A 23,324-nucleotide genomic window follows, 5' to 3' on the forward strand; every position below is an offset into this window, starting at 1 on the left:
GTGACGTCTGCTATTAGAAATTAAGCTCAAAATCTATCCATGAGAAAAACATAATGCATTCTGATAATCTAAAAACTATCCAACAGTCGCAATGAGTCAATTTATTATCATAGCCCTAATTAAAAGTGTACATAGATTGACTATCCACTGTAAAAACATTGTAAAACAGCACACCCAAGAAGTCGTCAGCAGAGAAATGATCTGCATCCCACACTTGCAAGTTCAGTCGAGCAGGAATTTTGTACTCAGTCTCATCCCAAGAAAACATGGACTCTTTCTTGGAGATGACAATTTTCTCTTCGGCCTGCAGGTAGTCGAAAGGATAAATGAAGCGCCAGTTGAAATTTCCCTCTCCCGTCAGTGAGTGATAGTGGACATCTGTGTCCTGCTTATCCTCTTGTTGGCCTTTCAGCCATCTGTTGGTGACAAGTTACACAATACATTACATTTCTGATTGTAAACAAATGTTTCATAATTTGTATGAAACAAATGCAAGGTACAGTCCGACTAGTGAAATGCACACCACATTACAGCAACTACACTAATGCCCACAAACTTGTAAATAAATAAGCCAGATTTATCATCAAGTCCAAGTTGGGATTTACTTCAGAAAACCAGCTCGCTCAGAATCCAAAACTTCAGTGGTGTAAATGCATACCAATGTACAGAAGATCTCATACCCTCTAACAAAGATGTCACTTGATTTTTCTCCAGTGAAAATGTCATCGTCCTCAAGAACGACTTCGTCTGTGTTCCACACGATCACCCTGAGCTCAAATCTGTCAATGTGGAACACATATTTTAATCATAATATTAATATTCACCTGTAATATGTCAAATAAAACTTAAGCGTTTCCTACTTCTTTGGCTTCCTCGGTGAGATATCTAGAGCAGGTCCAGGCGCAGACATGTCCTTGGGGAACATGTCTACCCACATCTCAATCCTCCCCTATATCACACACACATTCACATTCATCAGTGTTTCATCACAAAACAGTGCTACCTGTGTGATGTTTTCCTGACCTGTTCAATCCCAGGTTTATCTGGATTCAGGAGAGGTCTTGTCTCCATGTGTTCTGGAACCAGTTTACAGCCGATCCGAGGAATATCTTCCCAGTGGTTCAGTACAGCAAGAGCTAAATGCTCATCCGTCTGTTTCTTTAGTCCTGATGTACAAACAGGAGCACTCGTATAAGCTTCATGTTTTTCAAAATTACTAAATTTGTTTTCTTTTATTATTTTTATCATGGTTTTTTATTTCAATATGGAATTCTTGGAATGAACCACCACCTTATAGTGGTGGAGGGGTTTGAGAGCCTGAGCGATCCTAAGAGCTATGTTGTCGAGGGCTAATGCCCTTGGTAGAGTCTCCCAAGGTAAAAAGGTCTTAGCTGACAGGTCAGACTAAGTGTGGTTTAAAAACCCCTTTATGAGTGCAAAAACACTGTGGACTGTGGTGTTGCCCTTCATGGCAAAAACAGGGCCCCACCCTGGAGGTAGTCCTGAGGTTGGGGCTGGAGCTCCTGGTGGCAGGGTTTTATCCAATGGAACCCAGCCAGACTCAGGCTGAAGAAGCGATGTTCGAGCATCGTCCTGCAGGCTATTATCCGCAAACCACCACCCTTGTGTAATGAGTGGTGGTCAAAGGTTAGGACAACAACCTGATCGTCAGGCAGAGAAACTGGCTCTCAGCATATGGAAAGTCACCTCAAGGAAGGAGCCTGAGCTTGTTTGGCAGGTTAAACAGTACTGACTCAAAATAATTGGGTTCACTTTAATGCACAACATGGGTTCTGGAACTCAACTTCTTAAGGGCTGGACTTTCTTCTACTCTGGAGATGCGCATGAAGAGAGGCAGTGGGCTGGTGTGGGCTTGTTTACAGCTCCCCAACTGAGCCGCCATGTGTTGGTGTTTTCCTTGGTGAACGAGAGGGTCGCCTCTCTGGCCTTTGAGTCAGGTATATTTTTCTCACTGTAGTTTGTGCCTACAGGCTAAACACCAGCGCAGAGTACCTGGCATTCTTGGGGTCCATGGGAGGGGTGCTGGAAGGTTTTGTTCTACTGGGGGACTTTAATGGCCACGTGGGTAATGACAGTGATACCTGGAGAGCTGTGATTGGGAGGAACAGCCTTCCTCATCTGAATCTAAGTGGTGTCTGTTGTCAGACCTCTGTGCTTATCACAGTTTGTCCATAACAAACGTCATGTTCAAGCACAAGGGTGTCCATCAGTGCACATGACACCATTACATCCTAGGGCAGAGGTCAAAGACTGACTTTGTGGTTGTATCATCAGATCTTCGATTGTATGTCTTGGACACTCAGGTAAAGAGAGGTGCAGAGCCGTCAACTGATCACCACCTGGTGGTGAGTCCGATTCCTTGGCAGAGGGGAAAGCTTGACAGACCTAGCAGGCATAAAACATATTGTGAGGGTCCTCTGGGAATGTCTAGCTGAACCACAAGTAACTGGGATTTTCAACTCTTACCACTGGAAGAGCTTTGACCAGATCCTGAAGGGACCGAGTGGTTGTGGCTGTAAGGCCTGTGGTATTTGTCAAGGCGGCAATCCACAAACCCGTTGGTGGACACTGAAAGTCAGGGATGCCGTTAATTTAAATAAATTACCCCTACAATGCTTGGTTGGCTTGTAAAACTCCCAAGGCAGCTGATGAGTACCAACAGGTACTGCAACTTGGGTGGTTGTGAAAACAAAAACTCAGGCCTGGGAAGAGTTTGAGGAGACCATGGCGAAAGACTACCAGTCGGCCTCACAGAGATTTAGGCAAACCATCCGGCACCTTAAAAGGGAAAACCAGTTTCAAACCAACATGGTTTACAGAAGAAATGAGGAGCTGTTTACCTCAACTGGGGATGTTGTCAGATGGTGGAAAAAATAATTTGAGGATCTCCTCAACCACACTAACATGTCTTCCATTGAGGAAGCATAGACTGGGGAAGCAGGGGTGGACTCATCTATAACCCAAGCTGAGGTCACAGAGGTAGTTTGCAAACTCTGTAGTGGCAAAGCAGCAGGGGTGGATTAGATACACCATGTGTATCTCAAGTCACTGGATATTGTGGGGCTGTCTTGGCTGACACGTCTCTAAAATATCACATGGAAGTCGGAGACAGTACCTCAGGACTAGGCAACTGGGGTGGTGGTTCCCATTTTTAAGAAGGGGGGCCGGAGGGTGTGTTGCAACTATAGGGAATCACACTCCTCAGCCTCCCTGGAAAAGGCTATGCAAGGGTACTGGAGAGAAGGATCCGGCCAATAGTTGAACCTCGGATCCAGGAGGAACATAATAGTCCACAGAGTAATAAAAAATAATTTATTAATATTAATAAAAGAAAATAAAAATTATATCAGTATCTAAGAGATAATAAAATAAAATAACTCACATCAGTCAGCACAGATTAATGTGAGATCTATTACTAATCTACCAAAACAACCATCATCAGCTTTGATTTATGCATATTCGTTTCCTATTTATAAAAACACACATACCATTTTCATCCTCGACTTCAGTTGGCCCTGTGTAAACTCTGTTCGTCACTTTCACTCTTCCACCTGGGCCATACTGCGGTGCATCTATCTTTCCATCTTTGCAGAGTTTGGCAAGGATGTGCGATGGCTTCAATGGGTCCCGCCATACATTATAGCCATGACTAATAGAGAGAAATGGGAAAATGTTACCTTTTCTGAAGCCTGTAAGAGTCATCCTGTTAGTTCTTGTTACCCCTGATTGGGTTTATTTTTTCAATGTCTGTATGTTTTTATTGTAGCACAAGTTGCGAAATTCAACAAAGCACTTTGCTCGATGTGCCAAACGAATGAAGCCTAGCTGAAAAAATTTTAAAACTCAAAATGTGAATGTGTTTTCAGTTTCTCTGACAGATTGCTGGGTGACTACTATACTGTAGGGCATTCTGTGCGATGGTAATGACAATTGTATGGCATTTGCTAGGTATTTGCTGGTAGGGTAGTTGCTAGAATTTTTCTGTGCGGTTTCTATGTGGTTGCTGGGATAGTCTGTTTAGTTGCTGGGGTGTTGCAATACTGCTATGATGTTGCTATGAAGTTGCTTGTAGGTTTTATCACACTGCTAACATGTTTGAGACAGACATACTGATAGACAGGCAGACAGATAGATAGACAAACAAATAAATAGACAAATATACAGACAGACAGACAAACGGACAGACAGACGGACGGACGGACGGATGGATGGATGGATAGATAGATAGATAGAAAGATAGATAGAACGACAGATAGATGGATGGATGGATGGATGGATGGATGGATGGATGGATGGATGGATGGATGGATGGATGGATGGATGGATAGATAGATAGATAGATAGATAGATAGATAGATAGATAGATAGAAGGATGGATGGATGGATGGATGGAAGGAGGGATGGATGGATGGATGGATGGATAGATAGATAGATAGATAGATAGATAGATAGATAGATAGATAGATAGATAGATAGATAGATAGATAGAGATGGATGGATGGATGGATGGATGGATGGATGGATGGATGGATGGATAGATAGATAGAAGGATGGATGGATAGAAGGATGGATAGAAGGATGGATGGATTAAACAATCTAGTTTGCATACATGGCGTAGGTGGAGCTGATGCCACATGTGGCTCTGTGTTTGCTGTAGAAACGGTTCTCCAAGTCAATCTTAGTCTCGCCGATCAGGTCATCAGTTCCCACCAAATCCCAGTCATAGATGGACACAGTGAGGGTGGAGTCCATTGGGAGAGTTGCTTCAACATCAAACGACCTGCAGGAGTTTAACATTAATAGGAATACTGATAATGTTAATCCCATTCCCAATCTTCATATACTGACTTTCCAAACACAGGGTTGAGCTGTTTTGAGATGTAATTCTCCTTGTCCTTGATTTCGGACTTTCCAAGCTTGATGGCGATGTATGGATCAGCCTTTCCATTGATGTCTGCAGGGTGCAGATCTGTCGCCTGAGACAAACAAACACCTTGAATGAGTTTAGAAGATGAGCCCGAAAGATTAGGGGTGATCGATCACTGTCCTGGGGGGTTGGTGCAGAGTTTAGTTCTGTCTTGCCTCAACATTCCTGCTTGAAAGTTTCAACTATACCTAAAAAGCTTCGGTCACGATACACTTTTCGCCCCATGGACTTCCATTCATATGCCTGCGAATGCGGCAGACCAGAAACACAAGCTTGTGCGAACTGTTTGGCATGTCTCTATGTTGCCAAGATCAAGCTTGGTGAACTCTGACCTGCAAAATCCAACCCAAGCTCATTCTGAAAACGTAGTCCCACTGACGTTTCTGGAGACAGCGGAATACGTCACGGGGGGTACGTACGGCCGCGTTAATTTTTTTCAAGCGAACACTGCGGGGCAGTGTGACGCTGTTCCATCTCGCGCTTGCCTTACCTCCTTGTGGAGGGCTTCCCCGCTGCAACCTGTTTGTCCACTCAGCTCAGCGTGTACGTCGGCAGGCTCGAGATGCGGAGAGGGGTCGATGACGGCGACTGGTTTCGAGTCCGGGGAAGAGCAGCTCCAGCAATCAGGTGCGAAAAAGCACGCAACAGCGGCCTCTCGCGGATTCGCGAAAACAAAAACTGCAGCCGTACGTACCCGCCGGGATGTATTCCGCGGTCTCCAGAAACGTCCACGGGACTACGTTTCCACAATGAGCCTGGGTTGGCAAATTCGCATTACACGATTGCATGAGCTCAATAAAAGATCAAAACATAACTTCTGTGTACTGAAATTTAAAATATGGAGCAATCACTCGGTTTTTAAATGTCTAATCATCTTGTTTAATCCTGCGCCGTACGACAGATTTTCACTAGCTCAAACTCTAGTGTGACCCCAGCTTAAGACCTTGATTAGCTTGTTCAGGTGGTGTGTTTGATTAGAGTTTGAGCTAAACTCTGTAGCACACCGGCCCTCCAGGAACAAGTTTGGTGACCGCTGCTATGAAGTGTGTGCTGCTGTAGTGCTGCATACCCGGACCACGTAGATTCGGACAAGCACGTTTATTGGATCGTTGTGTGGGATGTTCTGGAACATTCCCATGTTGGAGTCAAAGCCCATGTCTCTGGACATATCATCTGAGGAGACTTTGTAGATACACAAGGAGCCCTACAGTAAACACAGACAACAGAGGAAAGTACTTGGACCACTTTGATTGTTTTTTTGGTAGAAGCAAACAGAGAATCAGAAATCCGCCTCATGATTAACCCAAACCAAATATTTGATTTATGTGGGAACCTTATGTGGGACAACTACTAAGTTTGTGTGTGATAATGTGGGACATTACAAACACCTAAACAACCTGAAACTGTGTCTACTTAATAAAACAGTTGTATTCTGCCTGTCAGATCATATGTTCCTTGGACAACAAATGTGAACAGACCTTGAACTTGCCAATGAGTCTGTCTTCATCAGCTGCATTCTGATCCACGTCCGCATCGTCTGAGCACTTCCCCCTGTGAAGGTTGAAGGTGTGAAGCCAGTCCTCAAACTGGTTATATTCATACTCCAGCTCTCGGTTGTACACCTGCAGAAGAAAACAGCTTCATTCCCTGCTCAAGTGCACATTTGCTGTTAGGGTGCTTTTAAACTTGGTTCAATTGCCTGGACTGTACCCATGTTCGATTGCCCTGGCTTAGTCCCGCTTGTCATCAAGGTACAGAACGTGATACACAGACACACACACACACACAAATTGACATTTTGAAAATGATAGTTTGTTGTACTGTTGGTGGTTTACTTCCATTATTTGATATGATTGCATTCATACCAGAAGTGAACCACACCAGAGTTTGTGTGGTCCGTACCCCAGATAGCCTTTTTCAGGCGGACTCAGGTACGATTCGTGGGTGTGTGTCACGGAGGCCGGCTAGTGTGTGCTGTGCAGGCCATGGTCTTTAGCCTCCTTGGTAGAGCACCCAACTCCCATGCGGAAGGTCGCCGGTTCGATACCAGCTCGGAGCGGGTTGGGTAGCGTAGGACTGGCGGGGTTACATTGGTGCCGTGACCCGGATTGGAGTGAGGTTTAGGGGTGTGTGTGTAACGGAGGCCAGCTAGTGTGTGCTGTGCTGGTAAACCTCACTCCTCTGACCTCTAAAGGTGCTCTAGCGACAGATGCTAGAGGCCATGGTCTTTAGCCTCCTTGGTAGAGCACCCGACTCCCATGCGGAAGGTCGCCGGTTCGATACCAGCTCAGAGCGGGTTGGATAGCGTAGGACTGGCAGGGTTACATGTGCACCCGAGTTCAGAAGACACGTTCAAACTAGCTAAACGTACCGTACTATGATGTCAAATTAATCTGGGTTCAGACCAAAAGTACAAGTGTGAAAGCACCCTTAGAAAGATGGACAGAGATGAACCTTGAACTCTTCAATCTTCTGCTTCTTCTTCTCCGGCACGGCTTCTCCAGGTATGGTTTTACTCTTCTTTCCTCTCTTCTTCTTCCCTACAGTGGTGCCATTAAGGGAAAAAAATATGGGTTTGCAAACTGCTAAATGGGATTATAGAGGATAGGTGAAAAGTAACTAATTACATGTGACACCACTAACTTTATGTTGCACAAGTAAAACTTTGCCAATAGTCAAAAATAAATGGTAAAAATTATTAATTGACTTTTTATAATCACACTTGATAAAAACAGTCTGCAGAAACACTTTGATTGACATTCTCCCTTTGTACGTGTCATCAGATGCATAAGACGCTATTCTTGTTTTCGAATCTGCCACTATGCTGTTGCACAGGCATTTGATGCTCCGCCCTCTTCTAAAAAGAGCACAATCTCATTTGAATTTAAAGCAACAGTCACCAAAATGCCACAATTAAGGCCCGTGCACACAGAGACATTTTTTGCTCTCGTTTTCCGTCAAAGTTTAACGTCTCGTAACTAAATATAGGGCGCCAATGTGATCATGCACACCAACGCGCAAAACGCCAGACGCAAAAGCGTCATTTAAAAAAACTATTCATGCTCGTTTTTGTTTTGACGCGCCACGTCAAAACATTCTCCACCAATCAGATTGCCACTTTTGATCATGTGCACAGAGCTGCCGAAGTTACAGTATCAGCACTTGGAGGCGCTCAATTGCAAAACTGTCAATGCGAGCGCACATTGAAGAAAATGCCAGGAGGCGATATGAACGTGGAGCTGCTTATTGCACTGCTGAACAATAATCACTTCTTCATCGCTAGAGATGGAGCTGCTACTTTATCCATCCATAACAACAAGCGTGTCAACTTTGTCTTTTTCTTCTGTGTTACAAGCGGGTGTCAGAAGCTTAAAGTAATGTAGCGCCATCTTATGTCAAGGAGTGATTTTGCATACTTTTCTGCTCGACGCCAGTGAAAATCGATTGGGTTTGAATCCGAAAAACATCTGATGATAAACGCAAAAGAAAAGCTTCCTGGTGTGTAGGAGCCTTAAGGATCAAAGCTTAAAAGGGCAAGTTTCAAAGAGTTATAAAACATTATATGTTAAAACTTTAGGGACATTAGAGATGTTGTAAAAGGAAACATAATAGGTCCCCTTTAAGACATTTTAAGGATGCCCTGCTTTAAGTGAATCTAGTTCAAAATATACAGTTAACTCACCATCTCCAGATTCAAAATCCTCTTTTTCTTCAGCTTCTGCTTCTTGTGCCTTCATGGCCTAAATTGTTCATAAAACATAATCATTAATTAATTATTTTTTGTATGAATGCCCAAGCATCTACTTGTAAATCTGAACTTTTTGATGCTTGTGTACAGTATGGCCCAATCCCCATTCTACCCCTTAGCCCTTCCCCTTACCCCTTTTGCGCGTTCACGTGAAGGGGTAGGGGTGTCCCACTTCTCTTTAGCTTGAAGGCGTAGGGCTAAGGAGAAGGGCTAGATACCTCTCAAAAAAGAGATTTTTCAGGACCACACTCGAAACTAAGGGGTGAAAAAATTTCCCAGGATACACCAGCCATAACGGCAGCATAGCTGCAGCCGGAAGTCAGGAGATGCACAAATGAGTATTTATTTGTCATTATTACAAATTTTTATGACAAACAAGCTCATGTTTTAATATATTCATAACTGCGTTCGTGTTTTATCGTCATGCTTTTTAAAAAAACGCTAAAATAAAAAACAAATTTGGCGATCTGTAATCCATAATAACTCCTGTACAGCAGACCCACAACATTCTGACACTCGATGATACTCGATTACCCTGTCAGAAAAGTCTAGTGGCTGGGAATGAGCTTTTTACAGTGTCTCTGCTATAATGTTAATTTTGTTTATGGTGTGTTTACATAGATAAATATGGCCAGGATTTAAATGCACAGTACAGTTACGATCTTCTTGCCACATTATATCGTTATGATAACATGATATATGCCTTCAGTGATGTCCTGGAGAGAAATACTAAAAAGTAACGCAACTGGAATAACTACAGCAGTCGCGATCGTCTGATCTCATGTGAAGTAAGAGCTCACGATGACATATGCTGACGTGTGCAGGTGTTGTAGTGCTGTCCCATTTCTAAGGGGTAAATTTTGATGCCCTTCTCCTTCACACTCTGTTTCAAGGGCCGAGGGGAATGGGTAGGGGTACAAAAATAGAATTGGGATTGGGCCTATGTCTCACCTCTTTCAGAGTCTCAATGGAGGCGAAGTATTTGGACCACCAGTCCAGCATGCTCTCATCCAGTTCCTCTTCCTCCACCTCTTCACCCTTCTTACGCTTCTTCTTACCTTTCCCACCCTTCTCATCATCCGGCTGTTCAACACACACAGGTCACACAGACACAAAATGCTTAAAGACAGTTTAAAACGTGCTGCAGGTATAAAATAGAATAAAAAAAAGTCATCTGTGTACATACCATATCAACTTTGACCACAGCATCAGATGCCTGAAAATAAGACGCACGAATCAGCTTGAAGCATACAACTGAAGGCAAATTTATTAACCCTCTTGTAAATTTAATTTCTTTTTCAAACATTTCCCAAGTGATGTTCAAGCCTAGTCAAGTTGAGCTTTATTGTCATTCTGTTACATGTGCAGACATCAAGTGCTACAAAAGATCACGGTGCTACACGAATAAACATAATCATATATATGAACACAACGCTGGACGTAAGAGCTATTTTAAACTTTTAAATAACGAACCTATTGGAGCGCTAATATAACTATACATATTCTATATAGAAATACTTAACTATACACCTAAGCTAAGACAGACTATACAAATACGTTTAGACAGAACAACATTGTGCAATTTGTTGTGCAAAAAAGATATATGTTTGAAGAGAATAAGTAATGCAACATGACTTCTGGAATATTCACAATAAAACATTGTTTTCCTTATTGAGTCCTTGTAAGATGGAGTTAAAGTAAAGTGTCCGGTGCATATAGAGTGGAGAACGTTTCTAGAGGTGGTTTGTCAGTTCCACTCACCTGTTTGAGGCGCACTCTGAAATGCACAATGTTTTTATAGACATATGGAATGAATGTACGAAAGTGTCTGGTGCAAATAGCGAAGGATTTTTTCATAGTAATTCCTATAATATTTTTTCCTCTGGAAAAGTCATATTTATTTTAATTTGGTTGGAATACATGTAGTTTGAAATTTTTTAAAGGTCAAGATAGGAGTAAAGAGTAAAAGTAAAGAGGCTGAATGGAGGAGGCTCGTTCTTTATTCTAGCGCTGCAGATGCTCTGTTTAACTGGCTTCTCGCTAGTAAAGCGTTCAGTTTTTACACTTTACAAAGTCCGCCATGTAAATAGCAAATGCACCATGGTGCAACACAACTAACTTTTAAAGGGAATGAGAGATGAGACTCTGATAGGTTTAATGTAGTCATGCTAAAACACACCCATAACTCATTAATAAAATAAAGACAACCCTGTTAGACCATGCGCCAGGGCCGGTGGATTTGGACATGCCCTTGATACTTTTGTGCCCTGCGCTTTAGACTTTGCACCTAGATCTTCAAAATAGAGCCCCTTGCCAATTAAAACTCTAATGAGAATTAGTTGTCAGTGTATTTTTTTTTTGTATTTTTATTAATTATTTTTCAATAATTTCATACCGAGTCAAGTTTGACGACTGTCTCGATCTTCTTCACTGCTGGTTCAGGCTCTGTGTGGATCACAACCTCTTCTGCAGAAAGAGAACAAAACACACACGTTACTTGTGATTAGATTCAGAAATGTAAATAACGTTAAAGGGAATAATGTAATTTTAGAATACTTTTCAAAAGTGTCATCAACTCATCAAGGCTACATTCATTTGAAGAATCATACATAAAATAGTGGATTTAACATAAAGCAATTAAGTTGGCCCCTATATTGTGTTTTTTCAGCTGATTTTAAGTAATTAGTTTGAACAAGCAGCAACATTTTTTTTTACTGTAGTTAATGAAAAAAAAGTCATTCATCATTAGTTCATGGTACGTCAGCGCAGCGTTGGGCTTTAATAATGTATTAGTAAATGTTGAACTACTATTAATAAATACTAAACATGCATTGGTCATTGTTTGTAAATACATTGACTAACATTAACTAAATGTGTTACAATAAATCCTTATAACTATTCTAATGATTTTATGAGCAAGAAACATTTAGTATATTATTAGCAAATTCAGTAGTTATTAGCAAACAACGATCACTGCATTATAGTTTAAATCTGTTTTCCAATTTTATATTGTAATGCAGGAAGTTCTAAGCAATAAGAAAATAATTTAACTAGACAGACATTAACAGCTGCTCTCTACACACCCATAGCAGACCAGTTATTGACACTCTTGTCTGCAGGCCTGTAGATGAACTTGCGCAGAGTTGTGACGGCATGAGAGCCGACCAGCGTGTAGCGGCCAAACGCTCGGCAGTCCACCACGCGGATGTTCAGCGGAGGATGGAGGAGCTCATTCTCAGGCAGATCCTGAAGGAAAAACACCAATGCTTTCATATGACTGTAGAGTAACGCTCAAAATCAACATAAAACATACCTTTTTGAGCATTTTTTAACGTTTAAATAGCTGTTTTAGTTTTTGAATGAATCTTAGTTGGTAGCTGATTTTAACTTGTCCTTTTGTTTTATCTTGTAATTTGTAAAAGTGCGTTATAAATCAAATGTATTATTATTATTATTATTATTAATATAAATATGCCGATCCTGGGATATAAACAACCCAAGCTCATTGGCCATACATGCCCAGGGCTACATTTTTAGGACCCGCAAATTGCATAGCCGAGGTGACGTCTGCTTGAATTGTTTTTCACAAATCCACTAGAGGCCGCTGTGTACATTTTGACATTCTCAAATATGTTGTTGGGCTGCGTTTGCTCGTCATACATGCCATTTTAATATCCTTCTTGTGTATGTCTGTTAGAAACTGGCCTTTGTGATCAACTGATCCACATACTCCCTTCTCTAAACCCAACCGATAGTGTTTCAAAAGCAAACTACAAGCTTATCGTGGCCATGTGCTTTTACCTGGATTTCACACTGCGTTTTTATCTTTTGTTTGTTTGTTTTGTTTTACCTGGTGTGACATCCTATAATGGCCTGTTTGCTCTGAGAGGTACAGTACGGGTCACCTTTATGAGACTTGCATTTCCACTGCCAAAAGGGTACCCTTTTGGTGGTCGTGGTGTACGACAAAGTTTCAGTTATCCATGATGACAGGGGCCAGTGGGCAGATTTGGTCAGGATGCCGGGGTTAAACCGTTAGACCATAGAGAGTCGCGCCCTAAGTTTAACATCTCATCCGAAAGTCGACACTCACTGAGCAGTTTAAAGTACCCATCACTATACTGGGGCATTAGGACCCACACAGACCACAGGTTGAGCGCCTCCTGTTGGTCTCACTAACACCACTTCCGGCAGCAACCTAGCTTTCCCATGTGGTCTCCCATCCAGGTACTGACCAGGCCCAGCCCTGCTTAGCTTCAGCTGGCGACCATGTGAGTTGCAGACAGCTAGCTGCCGGCTCAAATATTACATATAATGCATGTTTAACAAAAATTGATTTAGCTTAAAATTGACAGAAAAAATCAAAGCTACATATCTGATCAAATTATATTCCAAATTTAAAACTGACACCTCAAAAAATTAGCTTTCAATAACATTTTGTTGGGTGCAGTACCACACATCACCACCAGATGACATTCAATTTTCATTTGTGATCATATGAGGACTTATTTCAGTGTATGTTTTGAGGACATGCAAACATGTACAACTCACCACTTCAAACCACTTGACCAGAGTGCTGAAGTTGGGGTTTTTCTTGTAGTTCTGGATCAGCGACGACTGAACGCCTTTCCCAGCGCACTCAATGTCAACACGGGGACGGTCCACTTGAGCCAGATTCACCCGCTTCAGGTCCCTCAGACCCCAAAAGAGAACCTGAACCAGGAATATTATTTCATCAATTGCTAAATCAGACAATTTCATAATTTCAGGAGTCCATTTGTTACTTTAGCCATTTAAGGGGTATACATTTTCTACAGGGGGAATCAGTACCCATTTTTCTATACTTCTATTTTTTATGCACATTTTGGATTATCGCATAAAAATTCTTCATAGACATGCAAAGATGCACATCAATTTTGAAAAGGTGCATAGCGATAAACATCTGAGTAGGATAAACGTTTTACACTGCAGAGTTTTTTGTCTTGTCTCAAAATTAAGTGAGTTTTCCTTAAAAAAAAAACTAGATCATTTTGCTTTACCCGTTGGCAGATTATTTTGCTAGTTTTCAGGAAAATCTCTCTTAAATTTTAGATTTTATTTTTAAAAACAAGACATTTTTTGTACATTTTTCCATGTGGTTATAGATAAATGATACAGAATAACAAACGACAGTAATTTGACCTATAAACCACTGTTTATGACAATACATTTAAAAAATTATAAAAATATGACAAGGTAATACTAGTTTACAACATCAACCAAGGTAACAAGATGTTATACGTGTAAGTTACAATGGTCATGTCTGCTTTTGCATGAACATTAAGGTCAATAACATAACACAAATTGGTGCTTCAGACTACAGTACTCCTGAAAATAATTATCAAATGAATACACTTCAATTTTTTGCAAGTTGCATCCAAAATTGAGGCTCTTTTTAAAGTGTGGATAAGGGGTATTTCTTTTTCAATCTAAAATCTTGTTTACAGTAGGTGTCATTCCTGAACAGAAACATTACTATTAAGATCAGCTCACCTCAATCCTGTATTTACTCAGGACAGGTCTAATGCCGATAGGCACCGGCAGGATTGGGCCACGGTCGATATCTGTAGGTCCGTCTATTGGCGGCAGGTCAGCCTTTCCACCTGGTCCAATCTGAAAGATCATCATACATTAATATTTTTGTATATGTATATATTTCACCCTGCTCCACAAAACCAGCTTAATGTTGCACAGGTATATTTTTGGCAAAAGCCAAAAATACATAGTATGGGTCAAAATTAAAAACTTTGTTAATGTCAAAAACCATCAGAATATTGTGTAAATATCATGTTCCATGAGGATATTTTGTACATTTCCTACTGTTAAAATATTACAAATAAATATCTCAGTAGTAACAAGCATTGCTAAGAACTTAATTTGGTCAACTTTAAAGATGATTTTCATATAGTTGTATCCTGGCCAAATTTTCTCCTAACAAACTACACATCAATGAAAAACATGTTTATTAAAGTGTTCCAGATTATGTATGAAATTCAATTTTAAAAATATTTGACACTTATGATTGGTTTTGTGGTCTAGGGTCACATATGCGCACACACAGACTTGCATCTCAGTCATCTCCATTGATCAGTAGTCAGGGCACTGATCAGGCCATTTCAATCGCTAAATTCTTCCAGTGCTTTAAAGCAATCACTCCTGGAAAACTCCCACCAGGGGCGGACTGGCCATAGGGACTGCCCTTAATGGACTTTGGAAACTCGAAACATAAATCACGTGAAACCAACTCACCAAACATAACGACAAACGAGAGAAAAGGAGACTTTAGAATTAAGAGTTAATTTGCCTATGCAATGACATTTTTTAAAGATTTCAAGAGTTCACACTTAGCTGATGATTGATTATAAGCAAGTTTGGCATGCTGTCCCGGGAGAGAGCCCTGAGCTCAAAGGTTCTTGAGCCCTGGGCTCCCTCCCGTTAGGAGGGCGAGAGGGGAGCCTTGAGCTCAGGTAGATCTCGACAACTCCCCCTTGATAAAAACTGATGACTAAAAGTTGAATGCTATGAAAAGATATGCTTAATGGTGAGAGATTAACTGTAGTGCAAAATTTAGGTTTATCAATTCACTTGTGCATGTTTTTGGAATGTGGGAGAAAACCGGAGGACCCGGGGAAAACCCACGCAAGCACGGGAAGAACATGCAAACTACACACAGAAACGACCACCGGCCTGTTAAAGGACTAGAACCGGTGACGTTCTTGCTGTGAGGCGACAGTGCTAATCACTGGGCCACCGTGCCGCCCAATGGAGGGAAAGGTGAAGAGGTAGGGGTGGAAGGGGGGGTTCTTCAAATCGAAGATGACTGTAGTGAAAAAACCCTGGCTCTTTATAGTGGGTTAGGAATGGCCTGATTGGTGGATCATGCATGCTAATGCAGAACCAGCCGTGTTCAATCATAATCACGTGCTCCTCTCGAAATTAGTTTATGAATAAACTTCACTTATGTTTGGCTTTTTTGCCTTTATTAGATAGGACAGTATTTATAATATTAATATTAATAATTCCTTACATTTATATAGCGCTTTTCTGGGCACTCAAATCGCTTTACACATAGGGGGGATCTCCTTATCCACCCTCAGTGTGTAGCATCCACCTGGATGACGCGAAGGCACCCACACACCAGCTGATTGGTGGAGAGGAGACAGAGTGATGAAGCCAATTATGACATGAGGAAAGTTAGGAGGCCATGATGGACAGAGGCCACTGGGCAGATTTGGCCAGGATGCCGGGGTGAAACCCCTACTCTTTTTTGAAGGACGTCCTGGGATTTTTAATGACCACAGAGAGTCAGGACCTCGGTTCAACGTCTCATCCGAAAGACGAGGGTATTGAGACAAGAAGCACAGTTGGAAAGGGAGGGGGGGGTAAGGACATGTCCTCAAGCTGGGATTCAAACTTGGGATGTGCTACTACACCATATGTCAGCGCGCTAACCACTAGGCTATCGCGCTGACTCCAATGAGATTTATATGGATTTTTAGTATAGAGTAAAATCGACTATAGTATACACAAGACATGGTATTTGTATAGTTTCCCTGCTGAAAAATCCAGCTTAAACCAGCCTAGGCTGGTTGGCTGGTTTTAGCTCGTCGACCAGGCTGGTTTTAAAGGGGTTTTGGCCATTTCCAGGCTGGTTTGCAGCCATTTCCAGCCTGGTCTTAGCTGGTTAGGCTGGAAAATGACCAGCCAAATCCAGCTAAAACTAGCTTGACCACTCTGGTTTAAGCTGGATATAGCTGGTTTTGGCTGGGCTCCCAGATTGGCTAGGCTGGTCAAGCTGGTTTTAGCTGGTCATCTCCCAGCATGACCAGCTAAGACCAGGCTGGAAATGGCTGGAAACCAGCCTGGAAGTGGCCAAAATCCCTCTAAAACCAGGCTAGTCGACCAGCTAAAACCAGCCAACCTGCCTAGGCTGGTTTAAGCTGGATTTTTCAGCAGGGTTTAAATGGGGAAAAGTGTAATGGTCAATATGGCGAATGAAGCCCTTCCTTCTATTACAGGAGCCAATCATGAATCACTATAGACTGAGGATTCCCCGGGGCAGGGGCTTAGACCTGACGTGTGTGTTTACGACAGTTTCTGCAGCTTCATTACGAATCCTCTGGGGTCAACAAATGCATTGGAATCTCAACAAACACTTGCTTCACACACATGAGACATACACCCAAATGAAGCTTGAAATCTTCACTTCTGAATAAGCCAACTACTTGAAAACAAATGTTCTCTGGTTTTGTAATCTATATGAAAGAACGTGAGGTACAGTCTGCTCGTCACTGCCCTTACCAGTGTCCAAATTAGTGCACACGACCTACTGATTCACACGCTAAGGAGCTGACCGAGACGCATCCTGAGATTAAAACTGATTTGTTCTGACCTGCAGCAGCTCAAAGGCGGCCAGCATTTCTCCAGCCGTGCAGTTTCCCCTGTAGATCTGATAGTACTCCAGCTGAGGAGGGAAACGCGGAGGCCCGTAGTGCTCATCCGACATCTTGGTGATCGGTTTGGCGAACGTCCTTCCCATGAAATCAGCTTTCCCCTTGGGAGGTGTGAGATTAGAGCACATTTATGAATCCATATCTAGATCCAATGTTGGTAAACGCTGAGGCTGTGGAGACTCACCACTGTGTCCTGGTCGTAGATCTCGATGACGATTATCGGAGGATCGTCTCTCAGTTCTCCAGCTTCACCGTAGAGCTCCACATGATCAAACACCAGCAGCTGATCCCATGTGGGACACAGCGTCTCGTTCAGTACCTGAGAGAAACCAGCAAAACAATTCAAAGCTTTACTAACACCATGTCCTAACTACATACGACAAAAGTATTGTTTTCTTGTTAAAATTAGTTTTTGTCCCATCCATCTGCTACAGCAATGGGCAAATTTTCTTCTTTTTTTTAAAGACTTTTTATGTGGCATTTTTGCCTTTATTAAATAGGACAGTAATGAGACAGGAAGCGAATTGGGAGAAAGAGAGCGAGAGGTGTAGGGTTGGGAAATGTCCTTAAGCCGTGATTTGAACTCGGGACGCCCTGACGTGCTACTGCACCATATGTCGGCACGCTAACCACAAAGCTATTACGTCGACATGTGCAAAATTTCTAATTTCAATTTCTGCGACATCGCAACAGTATAAACTAACATGACAATGATCACCTCAGATACTGATTATGGGCTCTATTCAGTGTTAAATGCTACCAATGTTAGTTTAAATACCATTTTACGCGACATTTATTGTCATACTACTGAAAGCAGCAGCAGATCACCCTTGAACACCTTGAAGATTAAATAACTAGCAAACGTTTTGAAAATGAAAGTCAGAACTGTGACTCAACAGTGCACACCAACAACATTAGTCACTCATACTATGTACTTTTAATAATGTCAAATATGTTAAACATGTATTAATTAGTTTAAAACCCTTATAATTTAGTTAAGAGTACAGTGGTTGATATTTTAATGTTTCTGTCGCATCACGTTTGGTGGAATCTGGAATCTTGTGTATTTAAGATTTGACGTAAAGCAGTAAAACAGCACCAAATTAATTTTGACTTTGTGTTTTCACTTAAGTAATATCGTGTATTCAATGGTCAATCGGTTTTAAAGAGGACATATACTCATTTGAAGACAAAAATATTAGCTATTATTTACTATTATTGTGAAATGTTTTAGACAGTGTCAATATATTTATGAAATATGGTTTCATTAACTTGTTTTGTGTTTTAATACATGTTATTAACGTAAAAAAATATTATCAACAAAAATTATTCACTATTATTAGTGAAGTTTGTATTCTTTTTTAAATATTTTTCTAACTTTTCCAGTATGATTTTTTTCTTCTTTCTTTTAGTTTGGCTGGAAATAAAAATATTTGTAAAATATTAAACTGCATGTACAGGGTCACAAATCATATTAATAATGATTCATACATAATTATATAAAAATGCTACAATAAGGAATGACAGCTAGTGGTTGAACTAGGTATTGCAGTCCAAATTCAAAATATTGAAGTTTTTTTGACCCAACCCCTATTCTAATGGTTGCCAGATTGACGTCACCAACAGCTTAGATAATTTTACATTTATAATATTTGTATTATCTGCTAATAAAACACCATCTCATGTGAATTTTTATGAGTCTGCGTCTCATTTCGGCAACTACTATGCTCCTTCGGAGGTCGCATATTTAGCTGTGCTCGCATACATTGATGCAGCTATTATGACTTAATAGAAGTACACTGTTTTACACCAATCCAACACAGAGTGCTGAAATAAAAGACCAAAATAAAGACATGGAGTGCACATTTTTAAAGGAGAATAACTGATTTTAACATTGCTTTTTGTTCTCTTAGCATGTTTCTTAAATACCTGGTATTTTTATGCGTGAGATGAGTCATTTTTTAAAAACAACCTGCTCAAGAAGTGCATTCTCACCACACAAGTATTTCAGATTTGCTTCAAATGCTTATGTATGTCTCACCTCTGTGACTTGACTGTGAGTCGAAAAAAATATCCTGGCGAAAGGATCCGAGAGGCCTGTGCTGTCTGCCGCAAACAGACTGCGAGCCTGGTACATGTGGACCCTCAGCTGGAAGATCTGCTTCACTGTGGGTGTAAAATAATGGAGTTTTGGGTGACTCTTGGACAGACAGTGTGAAAGTCAGTGGTGTGAGCGGTCAGGTTTCTTACTGGTGTACATCAGGCTGATGGGGGGAGAGGACTGAACGCCCGGCCCCTTCACTGCCTTGTTCTCCTCAAACCCGTTAGGCAGACCGCACAGATAGTCCTTACGCTGCCTGTTCAGGCCCAGCCACAGGTACAGCTCAGTCTTTGCCTGAACCGTCCAGCCCGCAGGTCCAAAACTCTTCTTGCCAGGCAGCTATGACAGGAGGAAGACAGTAATATCACACATCCAGCCTGATCTCACGAGAAAACGTAAGTATTTTTAACACAATCTCATGGCAATTCGTAACTTTTTCATTTAGTGGCTAATTCGTATGAATTCGTTCGATCTAATTCGTACAATTTAGTACGATTTGCTCTTCCCCCAATGACGGTTGGGTTTGGGGGTGGGGTTAGGTGCCACGCCTCCTTTTTAAAATCGTACCATTTTGTACGACTGAACTCGTACGAATTCGTACAAATTAGCCACTAAACTGCCAAAACTTACTTACGTAAAATACTTACGTTTTCTCATAAGATCAGGCTGGTATTTTACGTTTTTTCAGTTTAGTGGCTAATTAATAATGAGTTCAGTTGTACGAAATTTTACGATTGTAAAAAGGAGGCGTGGCACCTAACCCCACCCCCAAACCCAACCGTCATTGGGCGATGAGCAAATCATACTAAATCGTACCAATTAGATTGTACGAATTCATACGCATTAGACACTAAATGAAAAAGTTACAAATTGCCGTGAGATTTTGTTGCATACATCAGAAAACATCAGGTAAAAAAGCAATAGAAAACTCCATTAATAGATGACATCATATTATTAGAGTTTCGCTATAATGAACCTATCCCACACCTTGCTGACCCTTTAAATTGAATCAGCTTTTTCTCACGGTTTTGAAAATACCCTTGTTTAGGTGGACAGAGTCTCAGAGACAAGGTCTAAGTTCAAGGATGTTGATAAAGATGCCAGAGAACGTAAGTTCAGATTGGCCGGATACACTGTAAGACAATACGATAACCACTGGAAAACTCGAACGGCATTCTGTTGACCTCAAATGACGACAAGTACATGCCCCATACCGCTGATAACATTCATTCATTTTCTTGTCGACTTAGTCCCTTTATTAATCTGGGGTCGCCACAGCGGAATGAACCGCCAACTTATCCAGCAAGTTTTTACGCAGCGGATGCCCTTCCAGCTGCAGCCCATCTCTGGGAAACATCCACACATACACACACATTCATAGACTACGGACAATTTAGTCAACCCAATTCACCTGCACCGCATGTCTGTGGGGGACATCGGAGTACCCGGAGGAAACCCACGCGAACACAGGGAGAACATGCAAACTCCACACAGAAACACCAACTGAGCTGAGGTTCGAACCAGCGACCCAGCGACCTTCTTGCTGTGAGGCTAACGTGCTACCCACTGCTCCACTGCGTCGCCCCGCTGATAACAATACATGAAAAAGGCATTTGGGAAAAACTGGCATCAATTAACCAGAAATCGTGAACTCTTCAGAAGGCGGCTGAAAGACCTGCTCCAACAACGATGGATAAAACTGATCTTCAAGTATCATGAAGTTTATAACAAGTGGAGGATGAATAAATGACAACATTTTCACTTTGGAGTGAACTATCCATTTAAGGAATGACTGATTCATCATCACTGTACAGGAACTCTCAAGGTAAACTTAATACCTTTTTAAAGACTCTTTCCATACATCTTGAGACCTCATTGGCAGTTTTATCCAGTTACATCAGTGACTCTTGAGCTTACATTTACTATACATCTATTGTAAGATATATATATATATATATATATATATATATATATATATATATATATATATATATATATATATATATATATATATATATATATATATATATATATATATATTCTGATGTAATAAAACAGTAAACAGTTGTTTTAAAGATGTGCCTGCAGTGAAATCATCCCTACCTTGAAGAAGATGGTCTGGACCTTCCCGCAGTCCTTTCCACACTCCTCCTCCACAGAAGAGTAGAGGATGTCTTTAGAGGGAACACGGGCGTATGCAATGCGCTTGTTGTTGCTTATCATCCAGATGTAAATGTCTGGAACGCTGTGTTGAGGCTATGGTGGATTTAAAACAAAGACAGAATTATGTAAATATATTACAGTTATATGAATTCATATGCAGTTGAAGACAAAATTATTAGTCCTCCTATGAAATTTCATTTTTTTTCAAATAACAAACAGAGCTAGTAAAATCTTCATAGTATCTCCTCTCCTATGATATTATTCTTATTTCTTCTTGTTTGACTGGAATAATTTATTTTTCAAGTCAATATTAGTAGCCTTTTTTTTCGATTGGCTACAGAACAACCAATGACTTGCCTAGTTAACCTACTGTAGTTAAGCCCTTAATTTGCACTTTAAGCTGAATACTAGTATATCTTGCAAAAATAACTAGTAAATGTGTGTTACTGTCATCATGGTAAAGACAAAGTTTTCTACTGTATAAGGCCACACAACCAAGCATTTTGTGTTCTACCTCATCAGACAAGAATCTCAGCTTGTGGAGGAAGTTTTGAGCCAGCTTTATTCTGTCTTTCACGTTGCTTTTCTTCACTTGTGACCTCATGGTTTTCGCTTGCTGGCCCATGCTTTCCTGAGGACACAATAACACATGAGGAACCAGGATCAGCAATACATATCTTGACCCTCGATCACAAAACCAGTCATGAGTGTCCATTTTCGGAAATTGAGATTTTTACATTATTTGAAAGCCGAATGAACATCTTTCCATTGATGTTTGATTTGTTAAAATGGGATAATATTACCAACGGGGATTGCATCTATGCAGTTTATGTTAAAAATCTACATACTGATTCTTAGCAATATTGCTATGTAAAAACTAGGCTTATATATTTACCATAAGAAATTTATAAAATGTCTTAATAGTACGTGATCTTTAATATTTTAATGATTCAATCATTCATTCGGCTTAGTCCCTGATTATCAGGGGTTGCCACGGCAGAATGAACTGCCAACTATTCCAGTATATGTTTTACGCAGCAGAAGTCCTTCCAGCTGCAACCCAGTACTAGGAAACTCTCAGTATGATACACTATAGCCAATTTTATTTACCCAATTCACCTATAGCGCATGTGTTTGGACTGTGGGGGAAAACGGAGTCCCACCAACACCTGGGAGAACATGCAGACTCCAGACAGACACGCCAACTAGCCCAGCCGAGACTTGAAGCAGTACCCTTCTTGCTGTGAGGCGACAGTGCTACAAACTGAGCCGCCATGCTGCCCTATGTTTTAATGATTTTGGCATAAAAGATATCTGTAATTTTGAACCATGTGATGTAATGTGCAACATAAGACTGGTTTTGTGTTTTTTAGCAATGATGCTTGAAACTGAAGTGTGTGAGCTTTTTTTTACCACTTCCTGCATGCACAATTTGACTCTCTCCTTGTCCAGTTTAGTCCTGCCAGCCTGATTCTGGTCATTGTTTGCCAAAGATACAAAGGTACTGAAAGAGATCAGAAATGTGGTATCACTGTATCTTCTACAGATAATAACAACAGTTCAACAATTGCTCATTTTTTCTGCTTATCTGAACTCATAAAGTTAGGAATATGATTCTACATTTCTACATTATCTATGGGTAACATTATATATATATATATATATATATATATATATATATATATATATATATATATATATATATATATATATATATATAAAATATATATATTTATATATAAAAAAAAAAATAAATAAATATATATATATATATATATATATATATATATATATATATATATATATATATATATATATATACATACAACAGTTCTGTCTGGTTCTTGAATCTGATTGGCTGATAGCCGTGAC

The 23,324-nt window shown here is 40.7% G+C and overlaps 3 protein-coding genes across 5 annotated transcripts in view; 2 read left to right on the forward strand and 1 right to left on the reverse strand.

Annotated features, from left to right (window-relative positions):
* galnt16 (UDP-N-acetyl-alpha-D-galactosamine:polypeptide N-acetylgalactosaminyltransferase 16) overlaps positions 1–23,324 on the forward strand; it is a 375,091-nt gene that overhangs the window by 203,119 nt on the left and 148,648 nt on the right. The gene's annotated exons all lie outside the window — the stretch shown is intronic.
* Positions 1–23,324, forward strand: part of zc2hc1c (zinc finger, C2HC-type containing 1C) — an 835,825-nt gene that overhangs the window by 81,931 nt on the left and 730,570 nt on the right. The window lies entirely within an intron of this gene.
* The window catches only part of otofb (otoferlin b), a 59,985-nt gene that overhangs the window by 18,521 nt on the left and 18,140 nt on the right, over positions 1–23,324 (reverse strand). For all 3 annotated transcript variants that reach the window (NM_001442369.1, NM_001442370.1, NM_001442368.1), the window contains 24 exon segments: positions 175–416; positions 681–779; positions 861–949; positions 1,024–1,166; positions 3,510–3,670; positions 4,631–4,801; positions 4,870–4,997; positions 6,018–6,152; positions 6,427–6,570; positions 7,403–7,488; positions 8,631–8,688; positions 9,648–9,779; positions 9,883–9,912; positions 11,092–11,162; positions 11,780–11,942; positions 13,248–13,409; positions 14,229–14,348; positions 17,128–17,289; positions 17,373–17,507; positions 19,230–19,354; positions 19,439–19,628; positions 21,393–21,545; positions 21,967–22,083; positions 22,866–22,956. In NM_001442369.1, coding sequence (NP_001429298.1) covers positions 175–416; positions 681–779; positions 861–949; positions 1,024–1,166; positions 3,510–3,670; positions 4,631–4,801; positions 4,870–4,997; positions 6,018–6,152; positions 6,427–6,570; positions 7,403–7,488; positions 8,631–8,688; positions 9,648–9,779; positions 9,883–9,912; positions 11,092–11,162; positions 11,780–11,942; positions 13,248–13,409; positions 14,229–14,348; positions 17,128–17,289; positions 17,373–17,507; positions 19,230–19,354; positions 19,439–19,628; positions 21,393–21,545; positions 21,967–22,083; positions 22,866–22,956 — 3,107 coding nt within the window.

Source organism: Danio rerio, chromosome 17 (assembly GCF_052040795.2).
Source record: "Danio rerio strain M-AB ecotype USA chromosome 17, GRCz13ab, whole genome shotgun sequence".
Classification (NCBI taxonomy): domain Eukaryota; kingdom Metazoa; phylum Chordata; class Actinopteri; order Cypriniformes; family Danionidae; genus Danio; species Danio rerio.